The sequence below is a fragment of the Eubalaena glacialis genome, chromosome 5, assembly GCF_028564815.1.
Source record: "Eubalaena glacialis isolate mEubGla1 chromosome 5, mEubGla1.1.hap2.+ XY, whole genome shotgun sequence".
Classification (NCBI taxonomy): Eukaryota; Metazoa; Chordata; class Mammalia; order Artiodactyla; family Balaenidae; genus Eubalaena; species Eubalaena glacialis.
This window is the reverse complement of record NC_083720.1, coordinates 45,433,856-45,448,537: the sequence shown is the minus strand read 5'-3', so window position 1 is coordinate 45,448,537 and position 14,682 is coordinate 45,433,856. Positions and strand designations below refer to the sequence as shown.

At 52.9% G+C, this 14,682-nt stretch overlaps 1 protein-coding gene across 1 annotated transcript; it reads left to right on the top strand.

Annotated features, from left to right (window-relative positions):
* Positions 1–2,623: 2,623 nt before the first annotated feature.
* Positions 2,624–12,691, top strand: LOC133092042 (epididymis-specific alpha-mannosidase-like). Its single transcript, XM_061191258.1, is given in 4 exon segments — positions 2,624–2,761; positions 4,489–4,635; positions 6,815–6,920; positions 12,672–12,691. Coding segments are annotated over 4 exon segments (411 nt in total).
* The last annotated feature ends 1,991 nt before the right edge of the window (positions 12,692–14,682 follow it).

Below are 14,682 nucleotides of genomic sequence, written 5' to 3'. Positions count from 1 at the left end.
CCATGGCAGATGGAGGGGGAAGGGATTAAAGATGCAGAGGAGTAGGAATGGGCTGGAGTGAAGGTAGTAGGTGAGGTCAGGAGGCCCAGAGGACACTCCATTTACCAAGCACCGGCATCAACAACAAGCTCAGAGCTGGGGCTGTCCCTGTAGGACGGGGTTGATGGGAGCGATGCCATTACAGAAGGGGGCTCCCTGGTGGCGCTGGAAGTCATATGATGCAGAAAGGAGAGGCCAGGTGCCTGCATGTGTCTGGCGAGTTAGTGCAGGCTGTGAGGAGGACGCCTCAGCTGCTCTCTACGTGGCCTCTCCACGGGGTGCCTGAATGTCCCCTGATGTGGCTGCTGGTTCCTCCAGAGTGAGTACTCCAGGAGAGGACATAATGACACCAGGCCAAGGCATTCACTTTAGTAAGGAGGTGTGACAGTGGGCACGTGACCATGGGGTCTGCTCCTCCTATTGTGAACCCAACAACCAGAAGCTGCTGGCCTGAGAGAGGAATGGAACAGCCAGCGGAAGGCTCATTTGAGCAGGGGGCTTGGACATGACACCTGTGACATTGGGGGACCGTCCTCTTGGAGGCATATACACCCCAAATCAATGGCCAATGCATGATGTACCCAGTGGGTAAAATATGTGAGATGGGAAAAGGAGGGACCTCATTTATCATCACTCCCAGTGACCTACTTGGGATTTGGAGTCTCATATACACAAGTCTGGACTCTGCAGGTTCAGAGGTTTGGGCATCCAAAGGGGGGATACTTCCACCAGGTAATGAGCTATTGCTTATCCTGGTCACTTTGGGCTACTGGTGCCATGAGATCAGCAGACAACTGGAAGAGTCAGCATCTAGAAAAGATCACTGACCCAGACCATGGGAGGAAGTAGGTCCAGTGGGCTGAACACAGGGAGGCAGAGAAGACTCGGTTTGGAGCTCATGTGGGCATCTCTGGACTTCTTATCCTGATCTGAATGGACAGGTGAGTACTGTGGCTCAGGAAGGCATGCTGGCCAGGGGTCAGGGCCCTCAGGAATGAGGCTCTGGGTACCCCACCAGGTCAGCCATCATGTTCAGCACAGATGCTCGTCGGAGTTGAAAGGCATGGAATGGGCAGTAGGTGGGAGGGCGGGGGTTATGAGTGTCAGATACAACCCCGAGGAGAGATACAGCAAGAACAGCTAATGCAAAGACCTGGAGGAAAGGACAAGAACGGACACCTACGTTACGTGGCATGAGGTCTCCATGTGGGTGCAGTCAGGTGGGGCTGGAGCTGGGACGGCAGGAGCTGGAGCAGCTGGGGCTGGCATGCCTCTCTCCCTTGAAGCGCTCTCAGGGCTTCTCCATGTCTCCTTCCCACGTGGCCTGGTTTGGGCTTCCTCACAGCCTGGAGGCTCTGAGCTCCACATGTGAGCACTCCAGTGACCAAGGCAAAGTCTGCCTTGCCATTTCTGACAGCCTCCAATCACACAGGACATTTTTTCTACATTCTGTTGGTTACTAGTGAGTCACAAGCCCACCAGCTACAAAGGGAGAAGACATAGACCCTGTTCTCAATGGGAGGAACATCAAGGTCAAGTCATGTCAAGGTGGGTCCCAGGGACAGGCATGGGACAGAGAAGGTGGAGACTTGCTTGGAGATCATATTCTCCAGCTGTATTTGCTGAATGAGTGGACAAGGTGGCCAGAAGGGGAGTGAGTCACAGCTCTGGCCACGATAGAAAGTGCCAGTCAGGCATTTGGATCTCAGGCAGAGAGCCTACACCACAGATCCCCTGTTCCTGGGTCACGGGGCACAGAGATAATGTCAGGCAACACTCTGGCCCCTCCAGGCTGCACCACGGTGACCAGACACCCTCCAGGAAGGAGACACTGAGGTTGTCATCTCATGTGCATTCTCTCACTGATCCCTGGCTCCCCTATGGCCCTCGCATTTTACTGATGGGCTGCTGAGACCCAGAGAGGTTAGGCATCTTGCCAAGGTCACTATCAGTGGCCCAGATCTAATTCTGAAAGTTTCAGGCCGTCTTGCTCCTCCAATAGCTTTGTGACCTTGGGTAAATCAGGTACTATTTGTGAAAGCCAGCTTTCCTCCTTGAAAGGGAGACAACAATCCCTGTTGCATGGCCCAGACTGGGGGTTTCTTGTGGGGGAGAATTTATCAGGGCAGGCTTCCTGGTGGTGGCACACCCCACACTAAGTGTTGAGTTTTGCAGGGCAGCCTCTGAGTTGAGGAGCCAGTCCAGAGGGGTGGGGTGGCGATGGGCACGATACCCAGTAGGAAAAACTGGGAGAGGTCTAAGGCAGGGGTGAGACCATTGGGGTGAGGAGAGCCATTCCCGGCCAGAGGGAATCTGGCAGGCTTCCATGGGGAGATGGTATTTGGGATTTGGCTAAAGGTGGACATGGATGGCCAGGACACTGCAGATGGGAGCACAGTTCTGAAAGGCAGTGGGCAAGCGCCACCGGCCTGCACTGCCCAGGTGACAGCATCTATGTGAGTGTCACTCCTCCTGTTTTCCTTCCCACTCCCTCCCCCAAGCGGTGGTGGCCCAGTCGGCTCCCTAGAGGCCAGGCCCTGTAGGCAGACTGAAGTCCTCCAGCCCCTGCCTGCTGGCTGGGGGGATGGAGTCGCTCAGCTGGCTGCCTCTGTTCATCCAGCTGGTGCTGCTGTGGCCCCAGGGGGCTCTGCCCACACCCCAAATCAGGGTCTTCGTGGTGCCCCACGGCCACATGGACGTGGGCTGGCTCCACAGGGTGGAGGTAGGTGCCCTGAGTGATCCCTGCACACCTCTTGAAGCTACAGCTTCCTTTTTCTTGCTGGATTCCAGTGTGAGTTTGTGTCCTGGGTCTGCACCATTGGGGATAGTCAGCCTGGGTTCTGGTTCTGCCTCTGCTATGGACCGGCTGTGTTGCAGACCTTGGGGTGGTCACTTTCTGTCTCTGATGTTTAGTTTCCCCACCTGTGCCAGGGAAAATTAAAGGCAGCAGAGATCAGAAGTGTGCATGGGCCTAAGGACGTGGCCACAGGCCTGATCCGGGGACCCTCTCTGCACCCTGATGTCCACTTCTGTAGGCAGGTGGGGTCCTCAGAGCATTTGCACTGGCTGTTCCCTCTGCCCCAAAGGCTTTCCTCCCAGATGCCTGTGGGACTCAGTCCCTCTCTTCCTCCTGGTTGTTCCTTTAAAAGTACCGTCTTTGTGAGGCCTTCCTGGCACCCCTACGTACTCCCCTATACACGTTCCCCCTACTCCCTTCAGTCCGTTTTACTTACCAGCTTGTGGGATGTCTGTTTCCCCCACTAGAGCACCGGCTCCACTGGGCAGGGGCTTCATCCACTGTGTCTACGGACATATTCTCAACCCACGGAGGGACAGAGTAGAGGCTCCATGAATATTTGTTGAATGAACGAAAGAATGAATGAATGAACAATGGCAGGAAGAAAAAGAGGGAAAGACTGATTTCCTTCAGTTTCTGGGGCAGTTGATTGTAAATTATTACCAAGGCTTCCTCAAGCTCTTTTATGGAAGGAGGAATGAAGTAAATAAATGAAGAACTCTCTCTGTGTTGATGTATAAAATACTTTACACGAGACGTTAATAAGTGAGTAGCTCATTATAAAGGGGAGGGGACAGCAAGAGGCCTTGAGGCTGAGTGTTAAGTCTGGTCCTGGGTGCACTGGGCAGCCTCTGTGGGTGGCCACCCACCTGCGTGTGGAGCTGCTGACGTGTAGGGAAGCATGCTTGCCACCCCCAGTTTATAGAAGGGGAAACTGAGGCCCAGAGAGGGTCGGCACTACCCAAGGTCACCAGATACAGCCGCCATGCCTGCTGACTCCCTACCCAGTGCTCTTCGCATTCTTTTAACAAGCATCTCTGGGCACCATGGTGTGCCAGCCTGACCCAGATGGGCAGCAGTCACGGCTCCATCCCTGGGGGCTCCCAGCCTGGGGGGAGGCAGGTAGATATGCAGGAACAACCCGGGAGGTCATTCCTCTCAGCTTCAGCTCTCGACACATGCATCCCCATCATTTCAGCCCAAGCAGGCCCTCTGGGTCCCTGTGCCTCATCCCCTGGGGCCCCTGGACTTGACTGTGCTGTCCCCCCATGGCAGCCTCAGGGCCACCCAGCACGCCCCTCTGGGAAGCTGTGCCTGACCCTGGGCAGGGCTGGCACGTCCCTCTGTCTCTTGAGTGCCACGGTCTGTCTCCTCATGTGTCTCCTCAGGGGGGCACCTTCCCATCAAAGGGGGTCCTCATGTGTCCTTCTCTCAGTGCAGCGCTCACCGTGCATCTGGAACAGAGTGGGCACCGGTGCTCCCTTGTTGGAAGAGCAGTCGGGGAACAGACGGCAGGGCCCTGGGCAGATGCAGTGTGAGTGCCAGGGGCCCCCAGACACTTTGTCACCCTGGAATTTCCTCCTTAGTTCCTGGGGCCAAGCCCTCCGGGAACCCCCATGGGGCTGGAGTGATGGTGTCACCCCTCTCCCGAGGAAAGCATGGGAGCTTATGTCACCAACGTGTATACCTCAGTGGTGGAGGGGCTGACCCGTAAGAGGCAGCACAGGTTCATCGTCGTGGAGCAGGAGTTTTTCCGGCTGTGGTGGGATGGCATCACCCCGGACAAAGAGAAACGCCAGGTCATGCTGCCCTCCAGGGTGGTCCTCACAGGGACAGCCGAGAGAGGAGTTATCTGGGTGTCCCAGGGACGACCCTTCAGGAAACTCCTGGGACAGTGTTCCCTGTGGCCAGGGCTGCCCTTCATAGACCAGGAGGCCCTAAACCCCGCTGGGCTGTTCCCAGGGTGTGTTTAGATCAGGTTTGTGGTCAGTCCCATGCCCAGGAGACAGGTTTGTGTTTTAATTGTGCCCTTCTGGCTATTCATGAAAAACTGCAGCTCTGGCAACCCAGCTGGGCACTCAGCTGGTATGAATGGGGTCACCTCTGACACTGGGCACTGCCGGGTGGCCCTGTGCCCACACCCTCTTCCTTCATTTACGCATCTACATGGCCCCCATGGGCACGGGAGCTGGTGACCCAGCCGGGGGTGCAACAGTCTCGTGGTTTAAAGGCCGGCAGCAGATTAGCTTCACATCACAGGGCGTCAGAGGCCCTGCTGCACGGAGGGGCAGCCTGCGACCGGGTCCTCTCCCCGACCTGCCCGTGTGATCACAGGCGGCGACTGGCCTCTGGCAGCTGCACGTCCCACATCTGTAAGTGGTAGTGACCTCCCCCCTCAGAGAGGCTGTGTCCAGAATACGCGCATGACATAAGCACCTAGGATGCCTCTCTGGAGCTTGTTCCCCTCCAGGCATCACCGTCCTTCAGAACAGTCACTGACGGTGAGGCTCAGAGGCCCAGAGACTTGCTCAAGGTAGCAAAGCTCAGAAGGTGAAGCAAGGCATCTACCAGGTCGCCCTGGAGGGGATGTGAACCTGCAGCCTGTGGAACCAAGAGGACGTGCCTCCCATTTGAGGGCTCTGCCACCTGCCAGGTGCGGGGCTAGGACTTCCTACACATTACTTCATTGACTCCTCCCAACAGCCAGTAAGGTAGGAATACTTACCCGCTGTACAGAGCTGGTCCAGGTTCAGAGAGGGCAGGAAACTAGCTCGTGGTCACAGAGCTTATACCCAACAGGCGGGATTCTGGGTCACATATCCTGACTCAAAGCATAACTCTCCAGGGTGTCCAGTGGGAGGTCCTCACTCCTTTACATGGACACCCCCAAACCCAATTGTCTTTCTCCTACCCCCAGGGTAAGGCATGTCTTGGCTATGAACTGGGCAGGCATCTCACTGGCATAGACCTGGAAGCTAGACTTTTTCTCTACTTTGTTTTGGCTGAATCCCCAGTGCCTGCACAGTGCCCAGTATGCAGTAGGTGTTCATTTAAAACAGTACATAGTAGGTGTCATTCAATATTTCTCAAGTGAATAAACTACAAATACTGCACCTTCAGAAATCAGATCAAAACTGCAGTCTATCAAGGGCATGGTGACCTCACTGTCACAGTCTTTGATTTTATTTGTGTTTCCATCCTTCCCTTCACTCATGTATTTTAAAATTTGTCATCCAGTCACGTGACAAATGCAAATTGAAGAACACTACAAAATAACTAGCCTGTAATCTTCAAAATTATTAATTACAGGAATTAAAAACAAAGGCTTATGAATTTTTGTAAATTACAGGATAATAAAGAAAAATGACATTAAAAGCAATCAAGGTCCTAGATTGAATCCTGCACCAGAGAAAGGACATTAGTGGATCAAGTGGCAAAATTTGAGTAAAGTTCAATAGTAGTGTTATTAATGTTAAATTTCTTGATTTTGATAATTACATAACAGTTGTAATTATGTTGTTCTTCCCAAACACATACTGAAGTATTAGGATAAAGGCATGCTGTTGCTAACTTGTACTTTCAAATGATTTGGGAAAAAAGCATGCTATGTACGTAAAGAGTTGGGAGAGTATTGAGTCAAATATGTAAAAAACGTTAGCAATGAGATAACCTGGGGAAAGGATATACGGGGCTCTGTACAATCCTAGCAAGTTTTCCATAAGTTTGAAATGATTTCAAAAGAAAAAATTTTAAACATATATACACATATACACATATATGTACACACATGTATACATACATATGTGTGTATGTGTGCATATATGTACACACATATACAGTGTCCTGCTTTTGCAGAATAAATGAAGGTGAGGAGTTTGAAGGAAGGACCGTGAGACGCTGTAGCCGTGTCCCCAGCAAACACAGCCAGGCTCAGCTCGGGGGTTGTAACCTGGCTTTCCTTCTGCCCGCAATGCCAAGTTCCGCCAGCTTCTGGCCCAAAGATGCCTGGAGTTTGTCCTCAGGGGCCAGGTCATGCACGATGAGGCTGTGACCCACTTTGATGACCAGATCCTATAGCTCACAGGTTTGATTACCCTTCCCCAGACCCAGGGTTCCTTGGGTCTCCTGTTGGGCTGGAACTGGGTGTCTGAGCCCTGGTCCTGGGCTCCATCTTCCCCTCTAAGCAGGAGACTGTGACCAGTAAAAACTGTGATTAGCTGGTGCCATATTCATGCCTCTGCCCTTGAGTGCAGGGGATAAGAGTGTGGATTCTAGACCAGCTGGTCTGGCTGCATCCTAACTCTGCTAATTCCCAACCCTGTTATCCAGGGCAAGAGATGTAACTGCATTAAGCCTCAGTTTCCTCCTCCATAAAGGAGTTTGATAATGAGGTAAAACCTACCTCAAAGGGTTGTCAAGATTAAATTAGGATAATTCAAATAGAGCACATTGAGTTCAGTGTGTGGGTCCCTAGTGAATGCTCAGCAAAGGTCAAATGCCATCACCCCACCCACCACCTACTCCACCAACCATCTCCAACACCACCATGACCTCCAACACAACCATCATTAAAAATACCACCACTGGATATATGTATATGTGTAGCTGATGCACTTTGTTATAAAGCAGAAACTAACACACCATTGTAAAGCAATTATACTCCAATAAAGATGTTAAAAAAAAAACTGTTGGGGAAGAAAAGAAAAAAAAAAAGAGCCTTGCCAATAACCTCTGAATGCTCAGACCACTCTTCGGAAGCTCCATTAAATGTCTCCAGTTACCTATTAAAAAAAAAAATACCACCACTTCCTCCATCACCTAGACCTTTATGACCACCACCAGCACACCAACTTCTTCTACAACCTAAGTAGCATCACCTCATCCAACACCACAACCACTACTATCACCATCATCACCACCAACACCATTTCAACAACACCTCCATCACCATCACCATTATCACTTTCAACACCACCACTACCATCTCCATAACCATCGTGGCCACGACCCTGACCATGAACACCACTACCTCCAGCACCACTGACACTACCACTATCAACACCACTACTACCGCCAGCAGCACCACCACCACCTCCACCATCGCCTCCGTCATCTCCATCTCCATGCATACTTGCCCTGGGACACAGTCCTCTCCCACTACCCAGTGATTTTCACAAGCAGCACTTCACCCGCCCCTAATGGTAGGCTGATGAGGGGCATCATGATTCTCAGTCTCATTTTGCAGAAGAGACACTGAGACCAAAAAAGGGCAAAACTCAGTGGATGAGCCAGAATTTTCTCCAGGATGTGACTGAATCTCTAGTTCCACCATCACTCCACAAACGAGGAATCGCAGTTACCCCCTATGTAAAACAACAAAATAGTATTGGATGTTGTCTAAGGATCTTCTTAGCATTTTCTCTCCCTGTCCCTCTTTAATCTGGGGTCCCTCACTCATCTGAGTTTCTACTGCCTTATTTCTAGACCTCATTCAACTCTGAGATTTGCCACTTCTGCCTAGAAGGTGGCGTTGCAGACAGAACCCTTTCTTCTCAGACCCTCACATCCTTTTCTTTTGATCATGATGACTGCCACAGAGCCCTCCTGTGTGCCAGGAGCTGGTCCTGTGCCCTCGTGCTTATTCACACCCTAGGAAGGGGGCTGTTACCCCCTGTGGCTGTGAAGGTGGTGAGGCTGAGAGAGTGAGCGTCTCCCACCAGGCGGGGCCACAGGATCGGTACTGAACCTGGTTCCCGGACTCCAAAGTCTGCGGCTTGTTCATTTCGAGCAAGCGCCTTTCAGTTTGAAGCCATAGCAAGGTAAGTGGGGACGTGGTGGCAATCTTTTAGTTATCTTCATAAGAATTTACCAGTCTACTTAATACAGCCTCAGGCCTCACCTCCTGGCCTCCTCCTCGTCCTTCTGCCTCCTGCTGCCCTTGACCTGCTCCAATGACAGCGCCTCCTGTGCTTCCAGGCACAAGGTTTCCTGTTGTTTCCATTCGAACAGCTTATCTCAGACTCAGCTGAGGAGTCTCGTGGTCCGGGAAACCTCCACAGGGGCCACAGTACCTTATCACCTCCCCTCTTCACCCCAAAACTACAGGTTGCCTCTGGCAGTGACTGGTGTCTGATTCTTCTCTGGGTCTCCAGGGCTCAGCCCAGGGTCTGGCCAGACAAGTGCTGGTGGCCATGGAGGGAGGGGATGGGTGCTGACCCGCCCTCCTCGGGGGGTGCCCACAGTGGGGATATCCCTCGCCTCTGGTCTCCGCCCACCATGCCCACCGCCCTGGACAGCCTAGAGCTGACCCTGCAACCCGACCTGCATGACAACTAGATCCCAGCAAACTCGGGTTCCCATCATTGGGGCAGGAGGGGCTGTGGACCCCTGCAGTGTGGTTTCTTCCCAGCGGATTCAGTGAGGCTTGCAGTACCCTCAGAGGATGGACACTCATTTCCTCTCACAATAACCTCCTGTTCTAAGAACAAGAGGTACACGTACTGGCTTCAGTCCTCAGGGATGTCCTAGAGATGGGTATTCTTAGAACACCCCACTCACAGAGGTTGGATTTGAGTCTCAAATTCTGCTGCAACTTACCTGAGTGATGCTGCCCTCAGGTGAAGGTCGCAGATCTGACCCGAGCCTGGCCCAGTAGTGAGGTGCTTGTTAGCTCAGCCCCACTCCCTGGTGGCTGAACCAAGTGCTTTCCCATCTATTCTCTCCTGGTTGCCTCAGAACAGCCTGGTGGCAGGTAGTATTGTTCACAGCCCCATTTTCCAGATGAGGAAACTGAGGCATAGACATATGCAAGTATTTGCATGCAGCCAGTAGCAGAGCTGGACTCCAGCCCAGGTCTGTCCTGGCCCTGCTCTGTCTCTAACTTGAGCCCCCAGGTGCAGGAGGGTGTGTGTAAGGGGGAGGAGGGGTGTGCATCAGACTCTCAGGAGGCCCTTTTCAAACCACTCATCTCTGATGTCCTGGACAACTGCCTGTGATTGTGTCCACAGTGGGCACTGTTTCTCAGATGTGTTGGGTGGGACGTGCCGGAACAGCCCTCACTGCTCCTGGATCCCTTTCCTCCTCCTCACCTTTGTTGATCCCCTGCAGCGACTCAGGAAGGAAGAATCAAGAGGTCACCATGGCCTCAGAGGTCAGGTCAAGATGGTTTCGCAGGTGGATCTCAGGATGATGAGGGTCTTAGGGGGCAGGCACGTTGAGGCCTCTGAACTTCTGCTGCTGTAGCTGGGCTTCTGAGGCATCTCTTCAACCAAAACCCCTGTGACTGCCCGCCAGGGCCAGGGAGCCGTCCAGCTTGCCCTGGAGCTCACTTTCTCACCTCTCCCTGCCCCATCTCCTGCGCTTTGCATCAGGCCAACACCCACCTTAACTGTGGACAGGACATTTCTACACAGTTTTTCCCCATGGCTCAGTGAATAGGAAAAGCTGAGTGTGGGCAGCAGCCCCTGGGGATGCGAGCTCATCCTCTCCTGGAGATGACAGCTCCCCAGCTGGGATTCTCAGCAGAGGCCTGGAAGAGTGGCAGGACACAGAGCGAGGTCTCCCCACCTACCCCATCCTGTGGGAGAGAGCCCAGCTCTGGCCTCAGAGGCCCTGGGGCTCCACTAGCTGTGGTGACAGAAAAGAAATGTCCTGGAGAGGGAAGAACACACCTGGGACTGTCCTGCGAGGGCCCTGCTGTCCTGGGTTATTCCAGCCCAAGCTCTGGCCTGTGCCCCAACGCTCTCCCCCTCCGGGTACCAGTAATCCCCTGTCTCCTGGGTTTTCCCCTCTGTTCCACCTCCCCCTTCTCTCTGTCTCTTCCCAGCAGTATTAAAACGTGCTGAACGTTCTCCTGAAAAGGAGGGAAGCAGGTCTCTCCAGCTGAGGTGGCAGCCACATTTCCTATGTCCTCTTGTCCTCCCCGTCACCTCGGCCCCTGCACTCTGGCCCTGCCCTCCATTCACTGGCCAGGTAGGTCTTGACCTGGTCATTGTGCTCATTTGGACACTGGTTCAGCTGCACTGAAGGTGACTGGGTGACAGTGGTTCAAGCAAGAGGGAAGGTTACTTCTCTCAGGGAGAAAAGTCTGTGGCTGCCGGCTGTTCTGGGCCATTGGGTGGCTCTGCTCCACAGAGTGATCCAGGCGTCCAAGTTGCTTGTGTCTTTTCTCTCTGCCATCCCCTAGGGTGTCTCTGCTCTCCTTGCATGGCTGAAGGTGGCTCACCCCACTGAAAAGCCATCCCAGCAGGGAAGGGGGAAAGGGAATGGTGGGAAGAGGGCAGACTGAAGCCTTGTGAAGGTGACCCAGAACTTACCCTCATCACTTCTAGTCACATCCATTAGTCAGCACCTAGTCACATGGTCTGTCTTCCAAGGGAGGCTGGGGAATGCAGTCTCCAGGTAGAAGTCTATTGTCCTGACCTAAGAGGCACTGTGTGGTTCTGTTACTGAAAGGCAGAGGGGAGAATGTATGTTGGGGGAAGATTAGCTATTTTATGCACCACTCACCTGTTCATTTGCATCTCAGGAATGTTTTCTCTTGGAATCCAGAAAACCTGAGTAACAGTGACTTGAGTCTTTAGGATATTTATTATTTGCTTTCAAAGAAGAGGGATGATTCAGGAATTGATTCTGCACCCCATTGATTTTTCTCATACTCTCATATCCTCTCCCACGTGATCACAGAATGGCTGCCACTGCTCCAGTCATCATGTGGCCATACTTCCACATTCAAGGAAGGAATGGGGTGCAAGGGGAATTTTCTTCCTGACTCTTTTTTTAAATTAAAAAGGTGGGAAATCCTGCCCTGAAACCCAAGTATGCTTAACCCACACATCTTTTTAACTGTAACCATAGCCCATGCTCACCTCTAGCTTCCACATGGGCTGTGAACACAAATATCTGACAGAGGTGAATGGTCTTGTCATGACTAATTAGACCAGTGATGTCATCCCTTGGGTCTGGGTCAGTGTCCCCTGAACAAAGTGAGGATTCTGTGAGTGAGGAATATGGGGCCACTGAGTCGGCAGCCATCAGGCCTGCCCTCCTCAGGCGGCCCGTCTGGGGAGAGGGTGTGCCCTCCACAGCTTACTTCCCCCCCCAGTGTGACGCTATTGACGATCCCCTTCCTCATCCCGGACCCAAGGTCCCCCAGGTCTTCCCCCTCCTCTCCAGCTGCTCCTTCTTGGTCTCCTCTGCTTCCTGCACTCCCTCTGCGGCTCCCACTGGCTCCTGAGGGCTCAGAGCCCCACCCAAGTCCAATTGCCTGGCTGAACCCCATTGTCTGCGCACCAGACCCTGAATCATCCTCCGGCCCACCCTAGCCTCCCAGCAGTCACTTCCCTCCTGGATGGGTCTTGTTTATGGATCTGATTATGGCTCTGTCCCAGAACCCTGGAATCTTCTGGGCCACAGCCAGTGTCCCAGACTGGGGAGCTCATCAGTGAAGGGCAGTTTGACTTAGCACCAGTCACTCGACCTCTCTGAGTCTTAGTTCTCTCTCCTTACAATGTAGACTTCAGCACCCAGCTCTCAGGGTGTTCAGAGATTATATTTGGGGGAAGCCCTTGGGGAACTTTAATCAATGGTTTATCAAGTCTGTGACCTTCTGCAGTCACTCTGACCTCTGGCTCATTGTGGTGGCTTATAAATCATGAATAAAGAATGAATATTTAGATGATGCTGGGATGGAGTCCTTTGTATTAGTATCTATTGCAGCAAGACCCTCCTTGCCTTGTAGATAGCACTCCAGCCCAGGAGAAGGGCAGGGGACCCTGAGGGAGTGAGGGGGTGAGGGGATACCCTCCTGTCAACAGCAAGGCTTATCTCTTTGCAGAAGGACATGGGTTTCTCTAGGAAACATTTGGGATCTGGCCGCAGTTCTCCTGGCAGGTCGACCCATTTGGCGCATCTGCCCTATTTGCCCTGGCAGGCTTCAGTGCCCACATCATCTCCTGGATCCACTGTGATCTGAAGGAAGCCATGGAGAAGCACCAGGTGAGCCACGTCCACTACTGCCGACTCGCCTATGCTTCTCCCCCTTTGTCCACTGCATCTTAGAGCCCCTGCCATTCTCCAGAGCATTCAGGATGCTTGGCGGCTACCTAGGCCATTGGATGTCCCAGGCCCATCCTCTGCTCTGCTGTGCCCTCAGCACGAGTGGCCCTCTCTTCCTGCATGTCTAGCTCCTGGTTGAGCTGCAGGCCCAGCTTGGTTGCCTGCTGCTCTGCGTCCCCTTCTCTGCTTCAGCTGGGCTGGGCTGGAGCCGCTTCCTTCTTTGAGTCTCCAAAGGGACTAGAGCAGACCTGCACTTAGGAAACCGTGCTCAGTGCAGAGAGGAGGTGGCCAGGGGTTCAGGTACCTGGGACATAATAACTCTTCCCACGTGTGGGCAGCTAGTAAGGAATGAATGTAACACTAAAAAACCACAGCAGACGCTGCCTGTCCCACCTACGAAGTGCCAAGCCTGGTGGGAGCCACTGCCCTCTTGGTTTCCTTTAATCCTCACAACAACCCTAAGACATGGTGAATTCGTTTCCTGGGGCAGACTTAAGAAGGTACCAGAACCTGGGAGCTTCCAACAATAGAAACGTGCTGTTCACAGGTCTGGAGGCCAGAAGTCCAAGATCAATCCTGGACAGGGCCATGCAACTTCTGAGGGTGTTACATCTGGTAAGACCTTATTTCCATATAACGTCATATGAGGTACTAAGAATAGGAATTAAATATATATTTTGGGGGACACCATTCAACCCATAACAGATAAGTAGTGCTATAAATATCTCATTTTACACATGGGGAAAATAAGGCCACAAACCTAGGGATTCTGTGCAGGGTCACTCACTCAGGTAATAAACTTCTGGACAACAGTGGTAGGATGGCCAGCCGGAGTTATCAAAGAGGATCTGGGCTCTAGGTAGACAAGAAAAGTAGCTTTTTAATGAGCCCCTTCTGAGTACCACACTGAACATTGCTCACACTTCCTATGGCAGCTTGTTTCTCCTGCAGATAATTCTGTGAGCTGGGTGTGGCTTCTGGAAATTCATGTGCAGAGACCAAATCACAGAGGAGTAGATGAACTGTGTATGGAGCAGGAGCTAGTGCCCATAGAAACAGGGTTTTATCCCTGCTTTGTAACCCTGAGCACTTTTTAACCATCAGAACTTGAAAAATGAACTGTACCCTTAGTGCGAGGTGATGAGCTCCCCGTGTCTGGGGGCATTCAAACAGAGTTTGAGAGAGAATGGCTGGCAGGCCCTGGCAGACCGAGTCCTGCCTTGAGGAGGAGTGGGGTGAGACTGCAGGCAGGCGCCTCCTGGAAGGCAAATTCCTCAACCCCCTGTGGCTTTGGGAGGTCAGGAGGAGCCCGCAGGGGGAGATCTTGTGCACGAACCAGTGAGAGAGAGCAGAGTGCGGGCAGCCACGACACTCAGGTGGGGACTAGGGAAGGGAGCCAGGGCAGCTGTGTTGCCCCTGGGCCCTCACTCTGTTCCCTCCAGGTTTGCAGGCGCTGCAGTTTGTGTGGCAATGGTCCAGGTCCCAGCTGGCACAGCAGGAAATCTTCACACACGTCCTGGACCAGTACAGCTATTGCTTGTGAGCACTTGCCTTGGGCCAGGCCCTGTTCCAAGCACTCTCTTTGTATTACCTCAGCCACAGCGCTCATGGCCACCCCTGAGGTTGACTCACTGAGCACCCATCTTACAGAAAGAGCAGCTGAGGCCTAGACACCCAGCCAAGTTCCCGTGGTACTTGGGGCAGCAACACTGAGCTCAGGCAGCAGCTCCAAGGCCTTCGAGTCTTGGGAACAGCCCTCCTGCGGGCTGTCTGGTTGGACGACCGGGAGT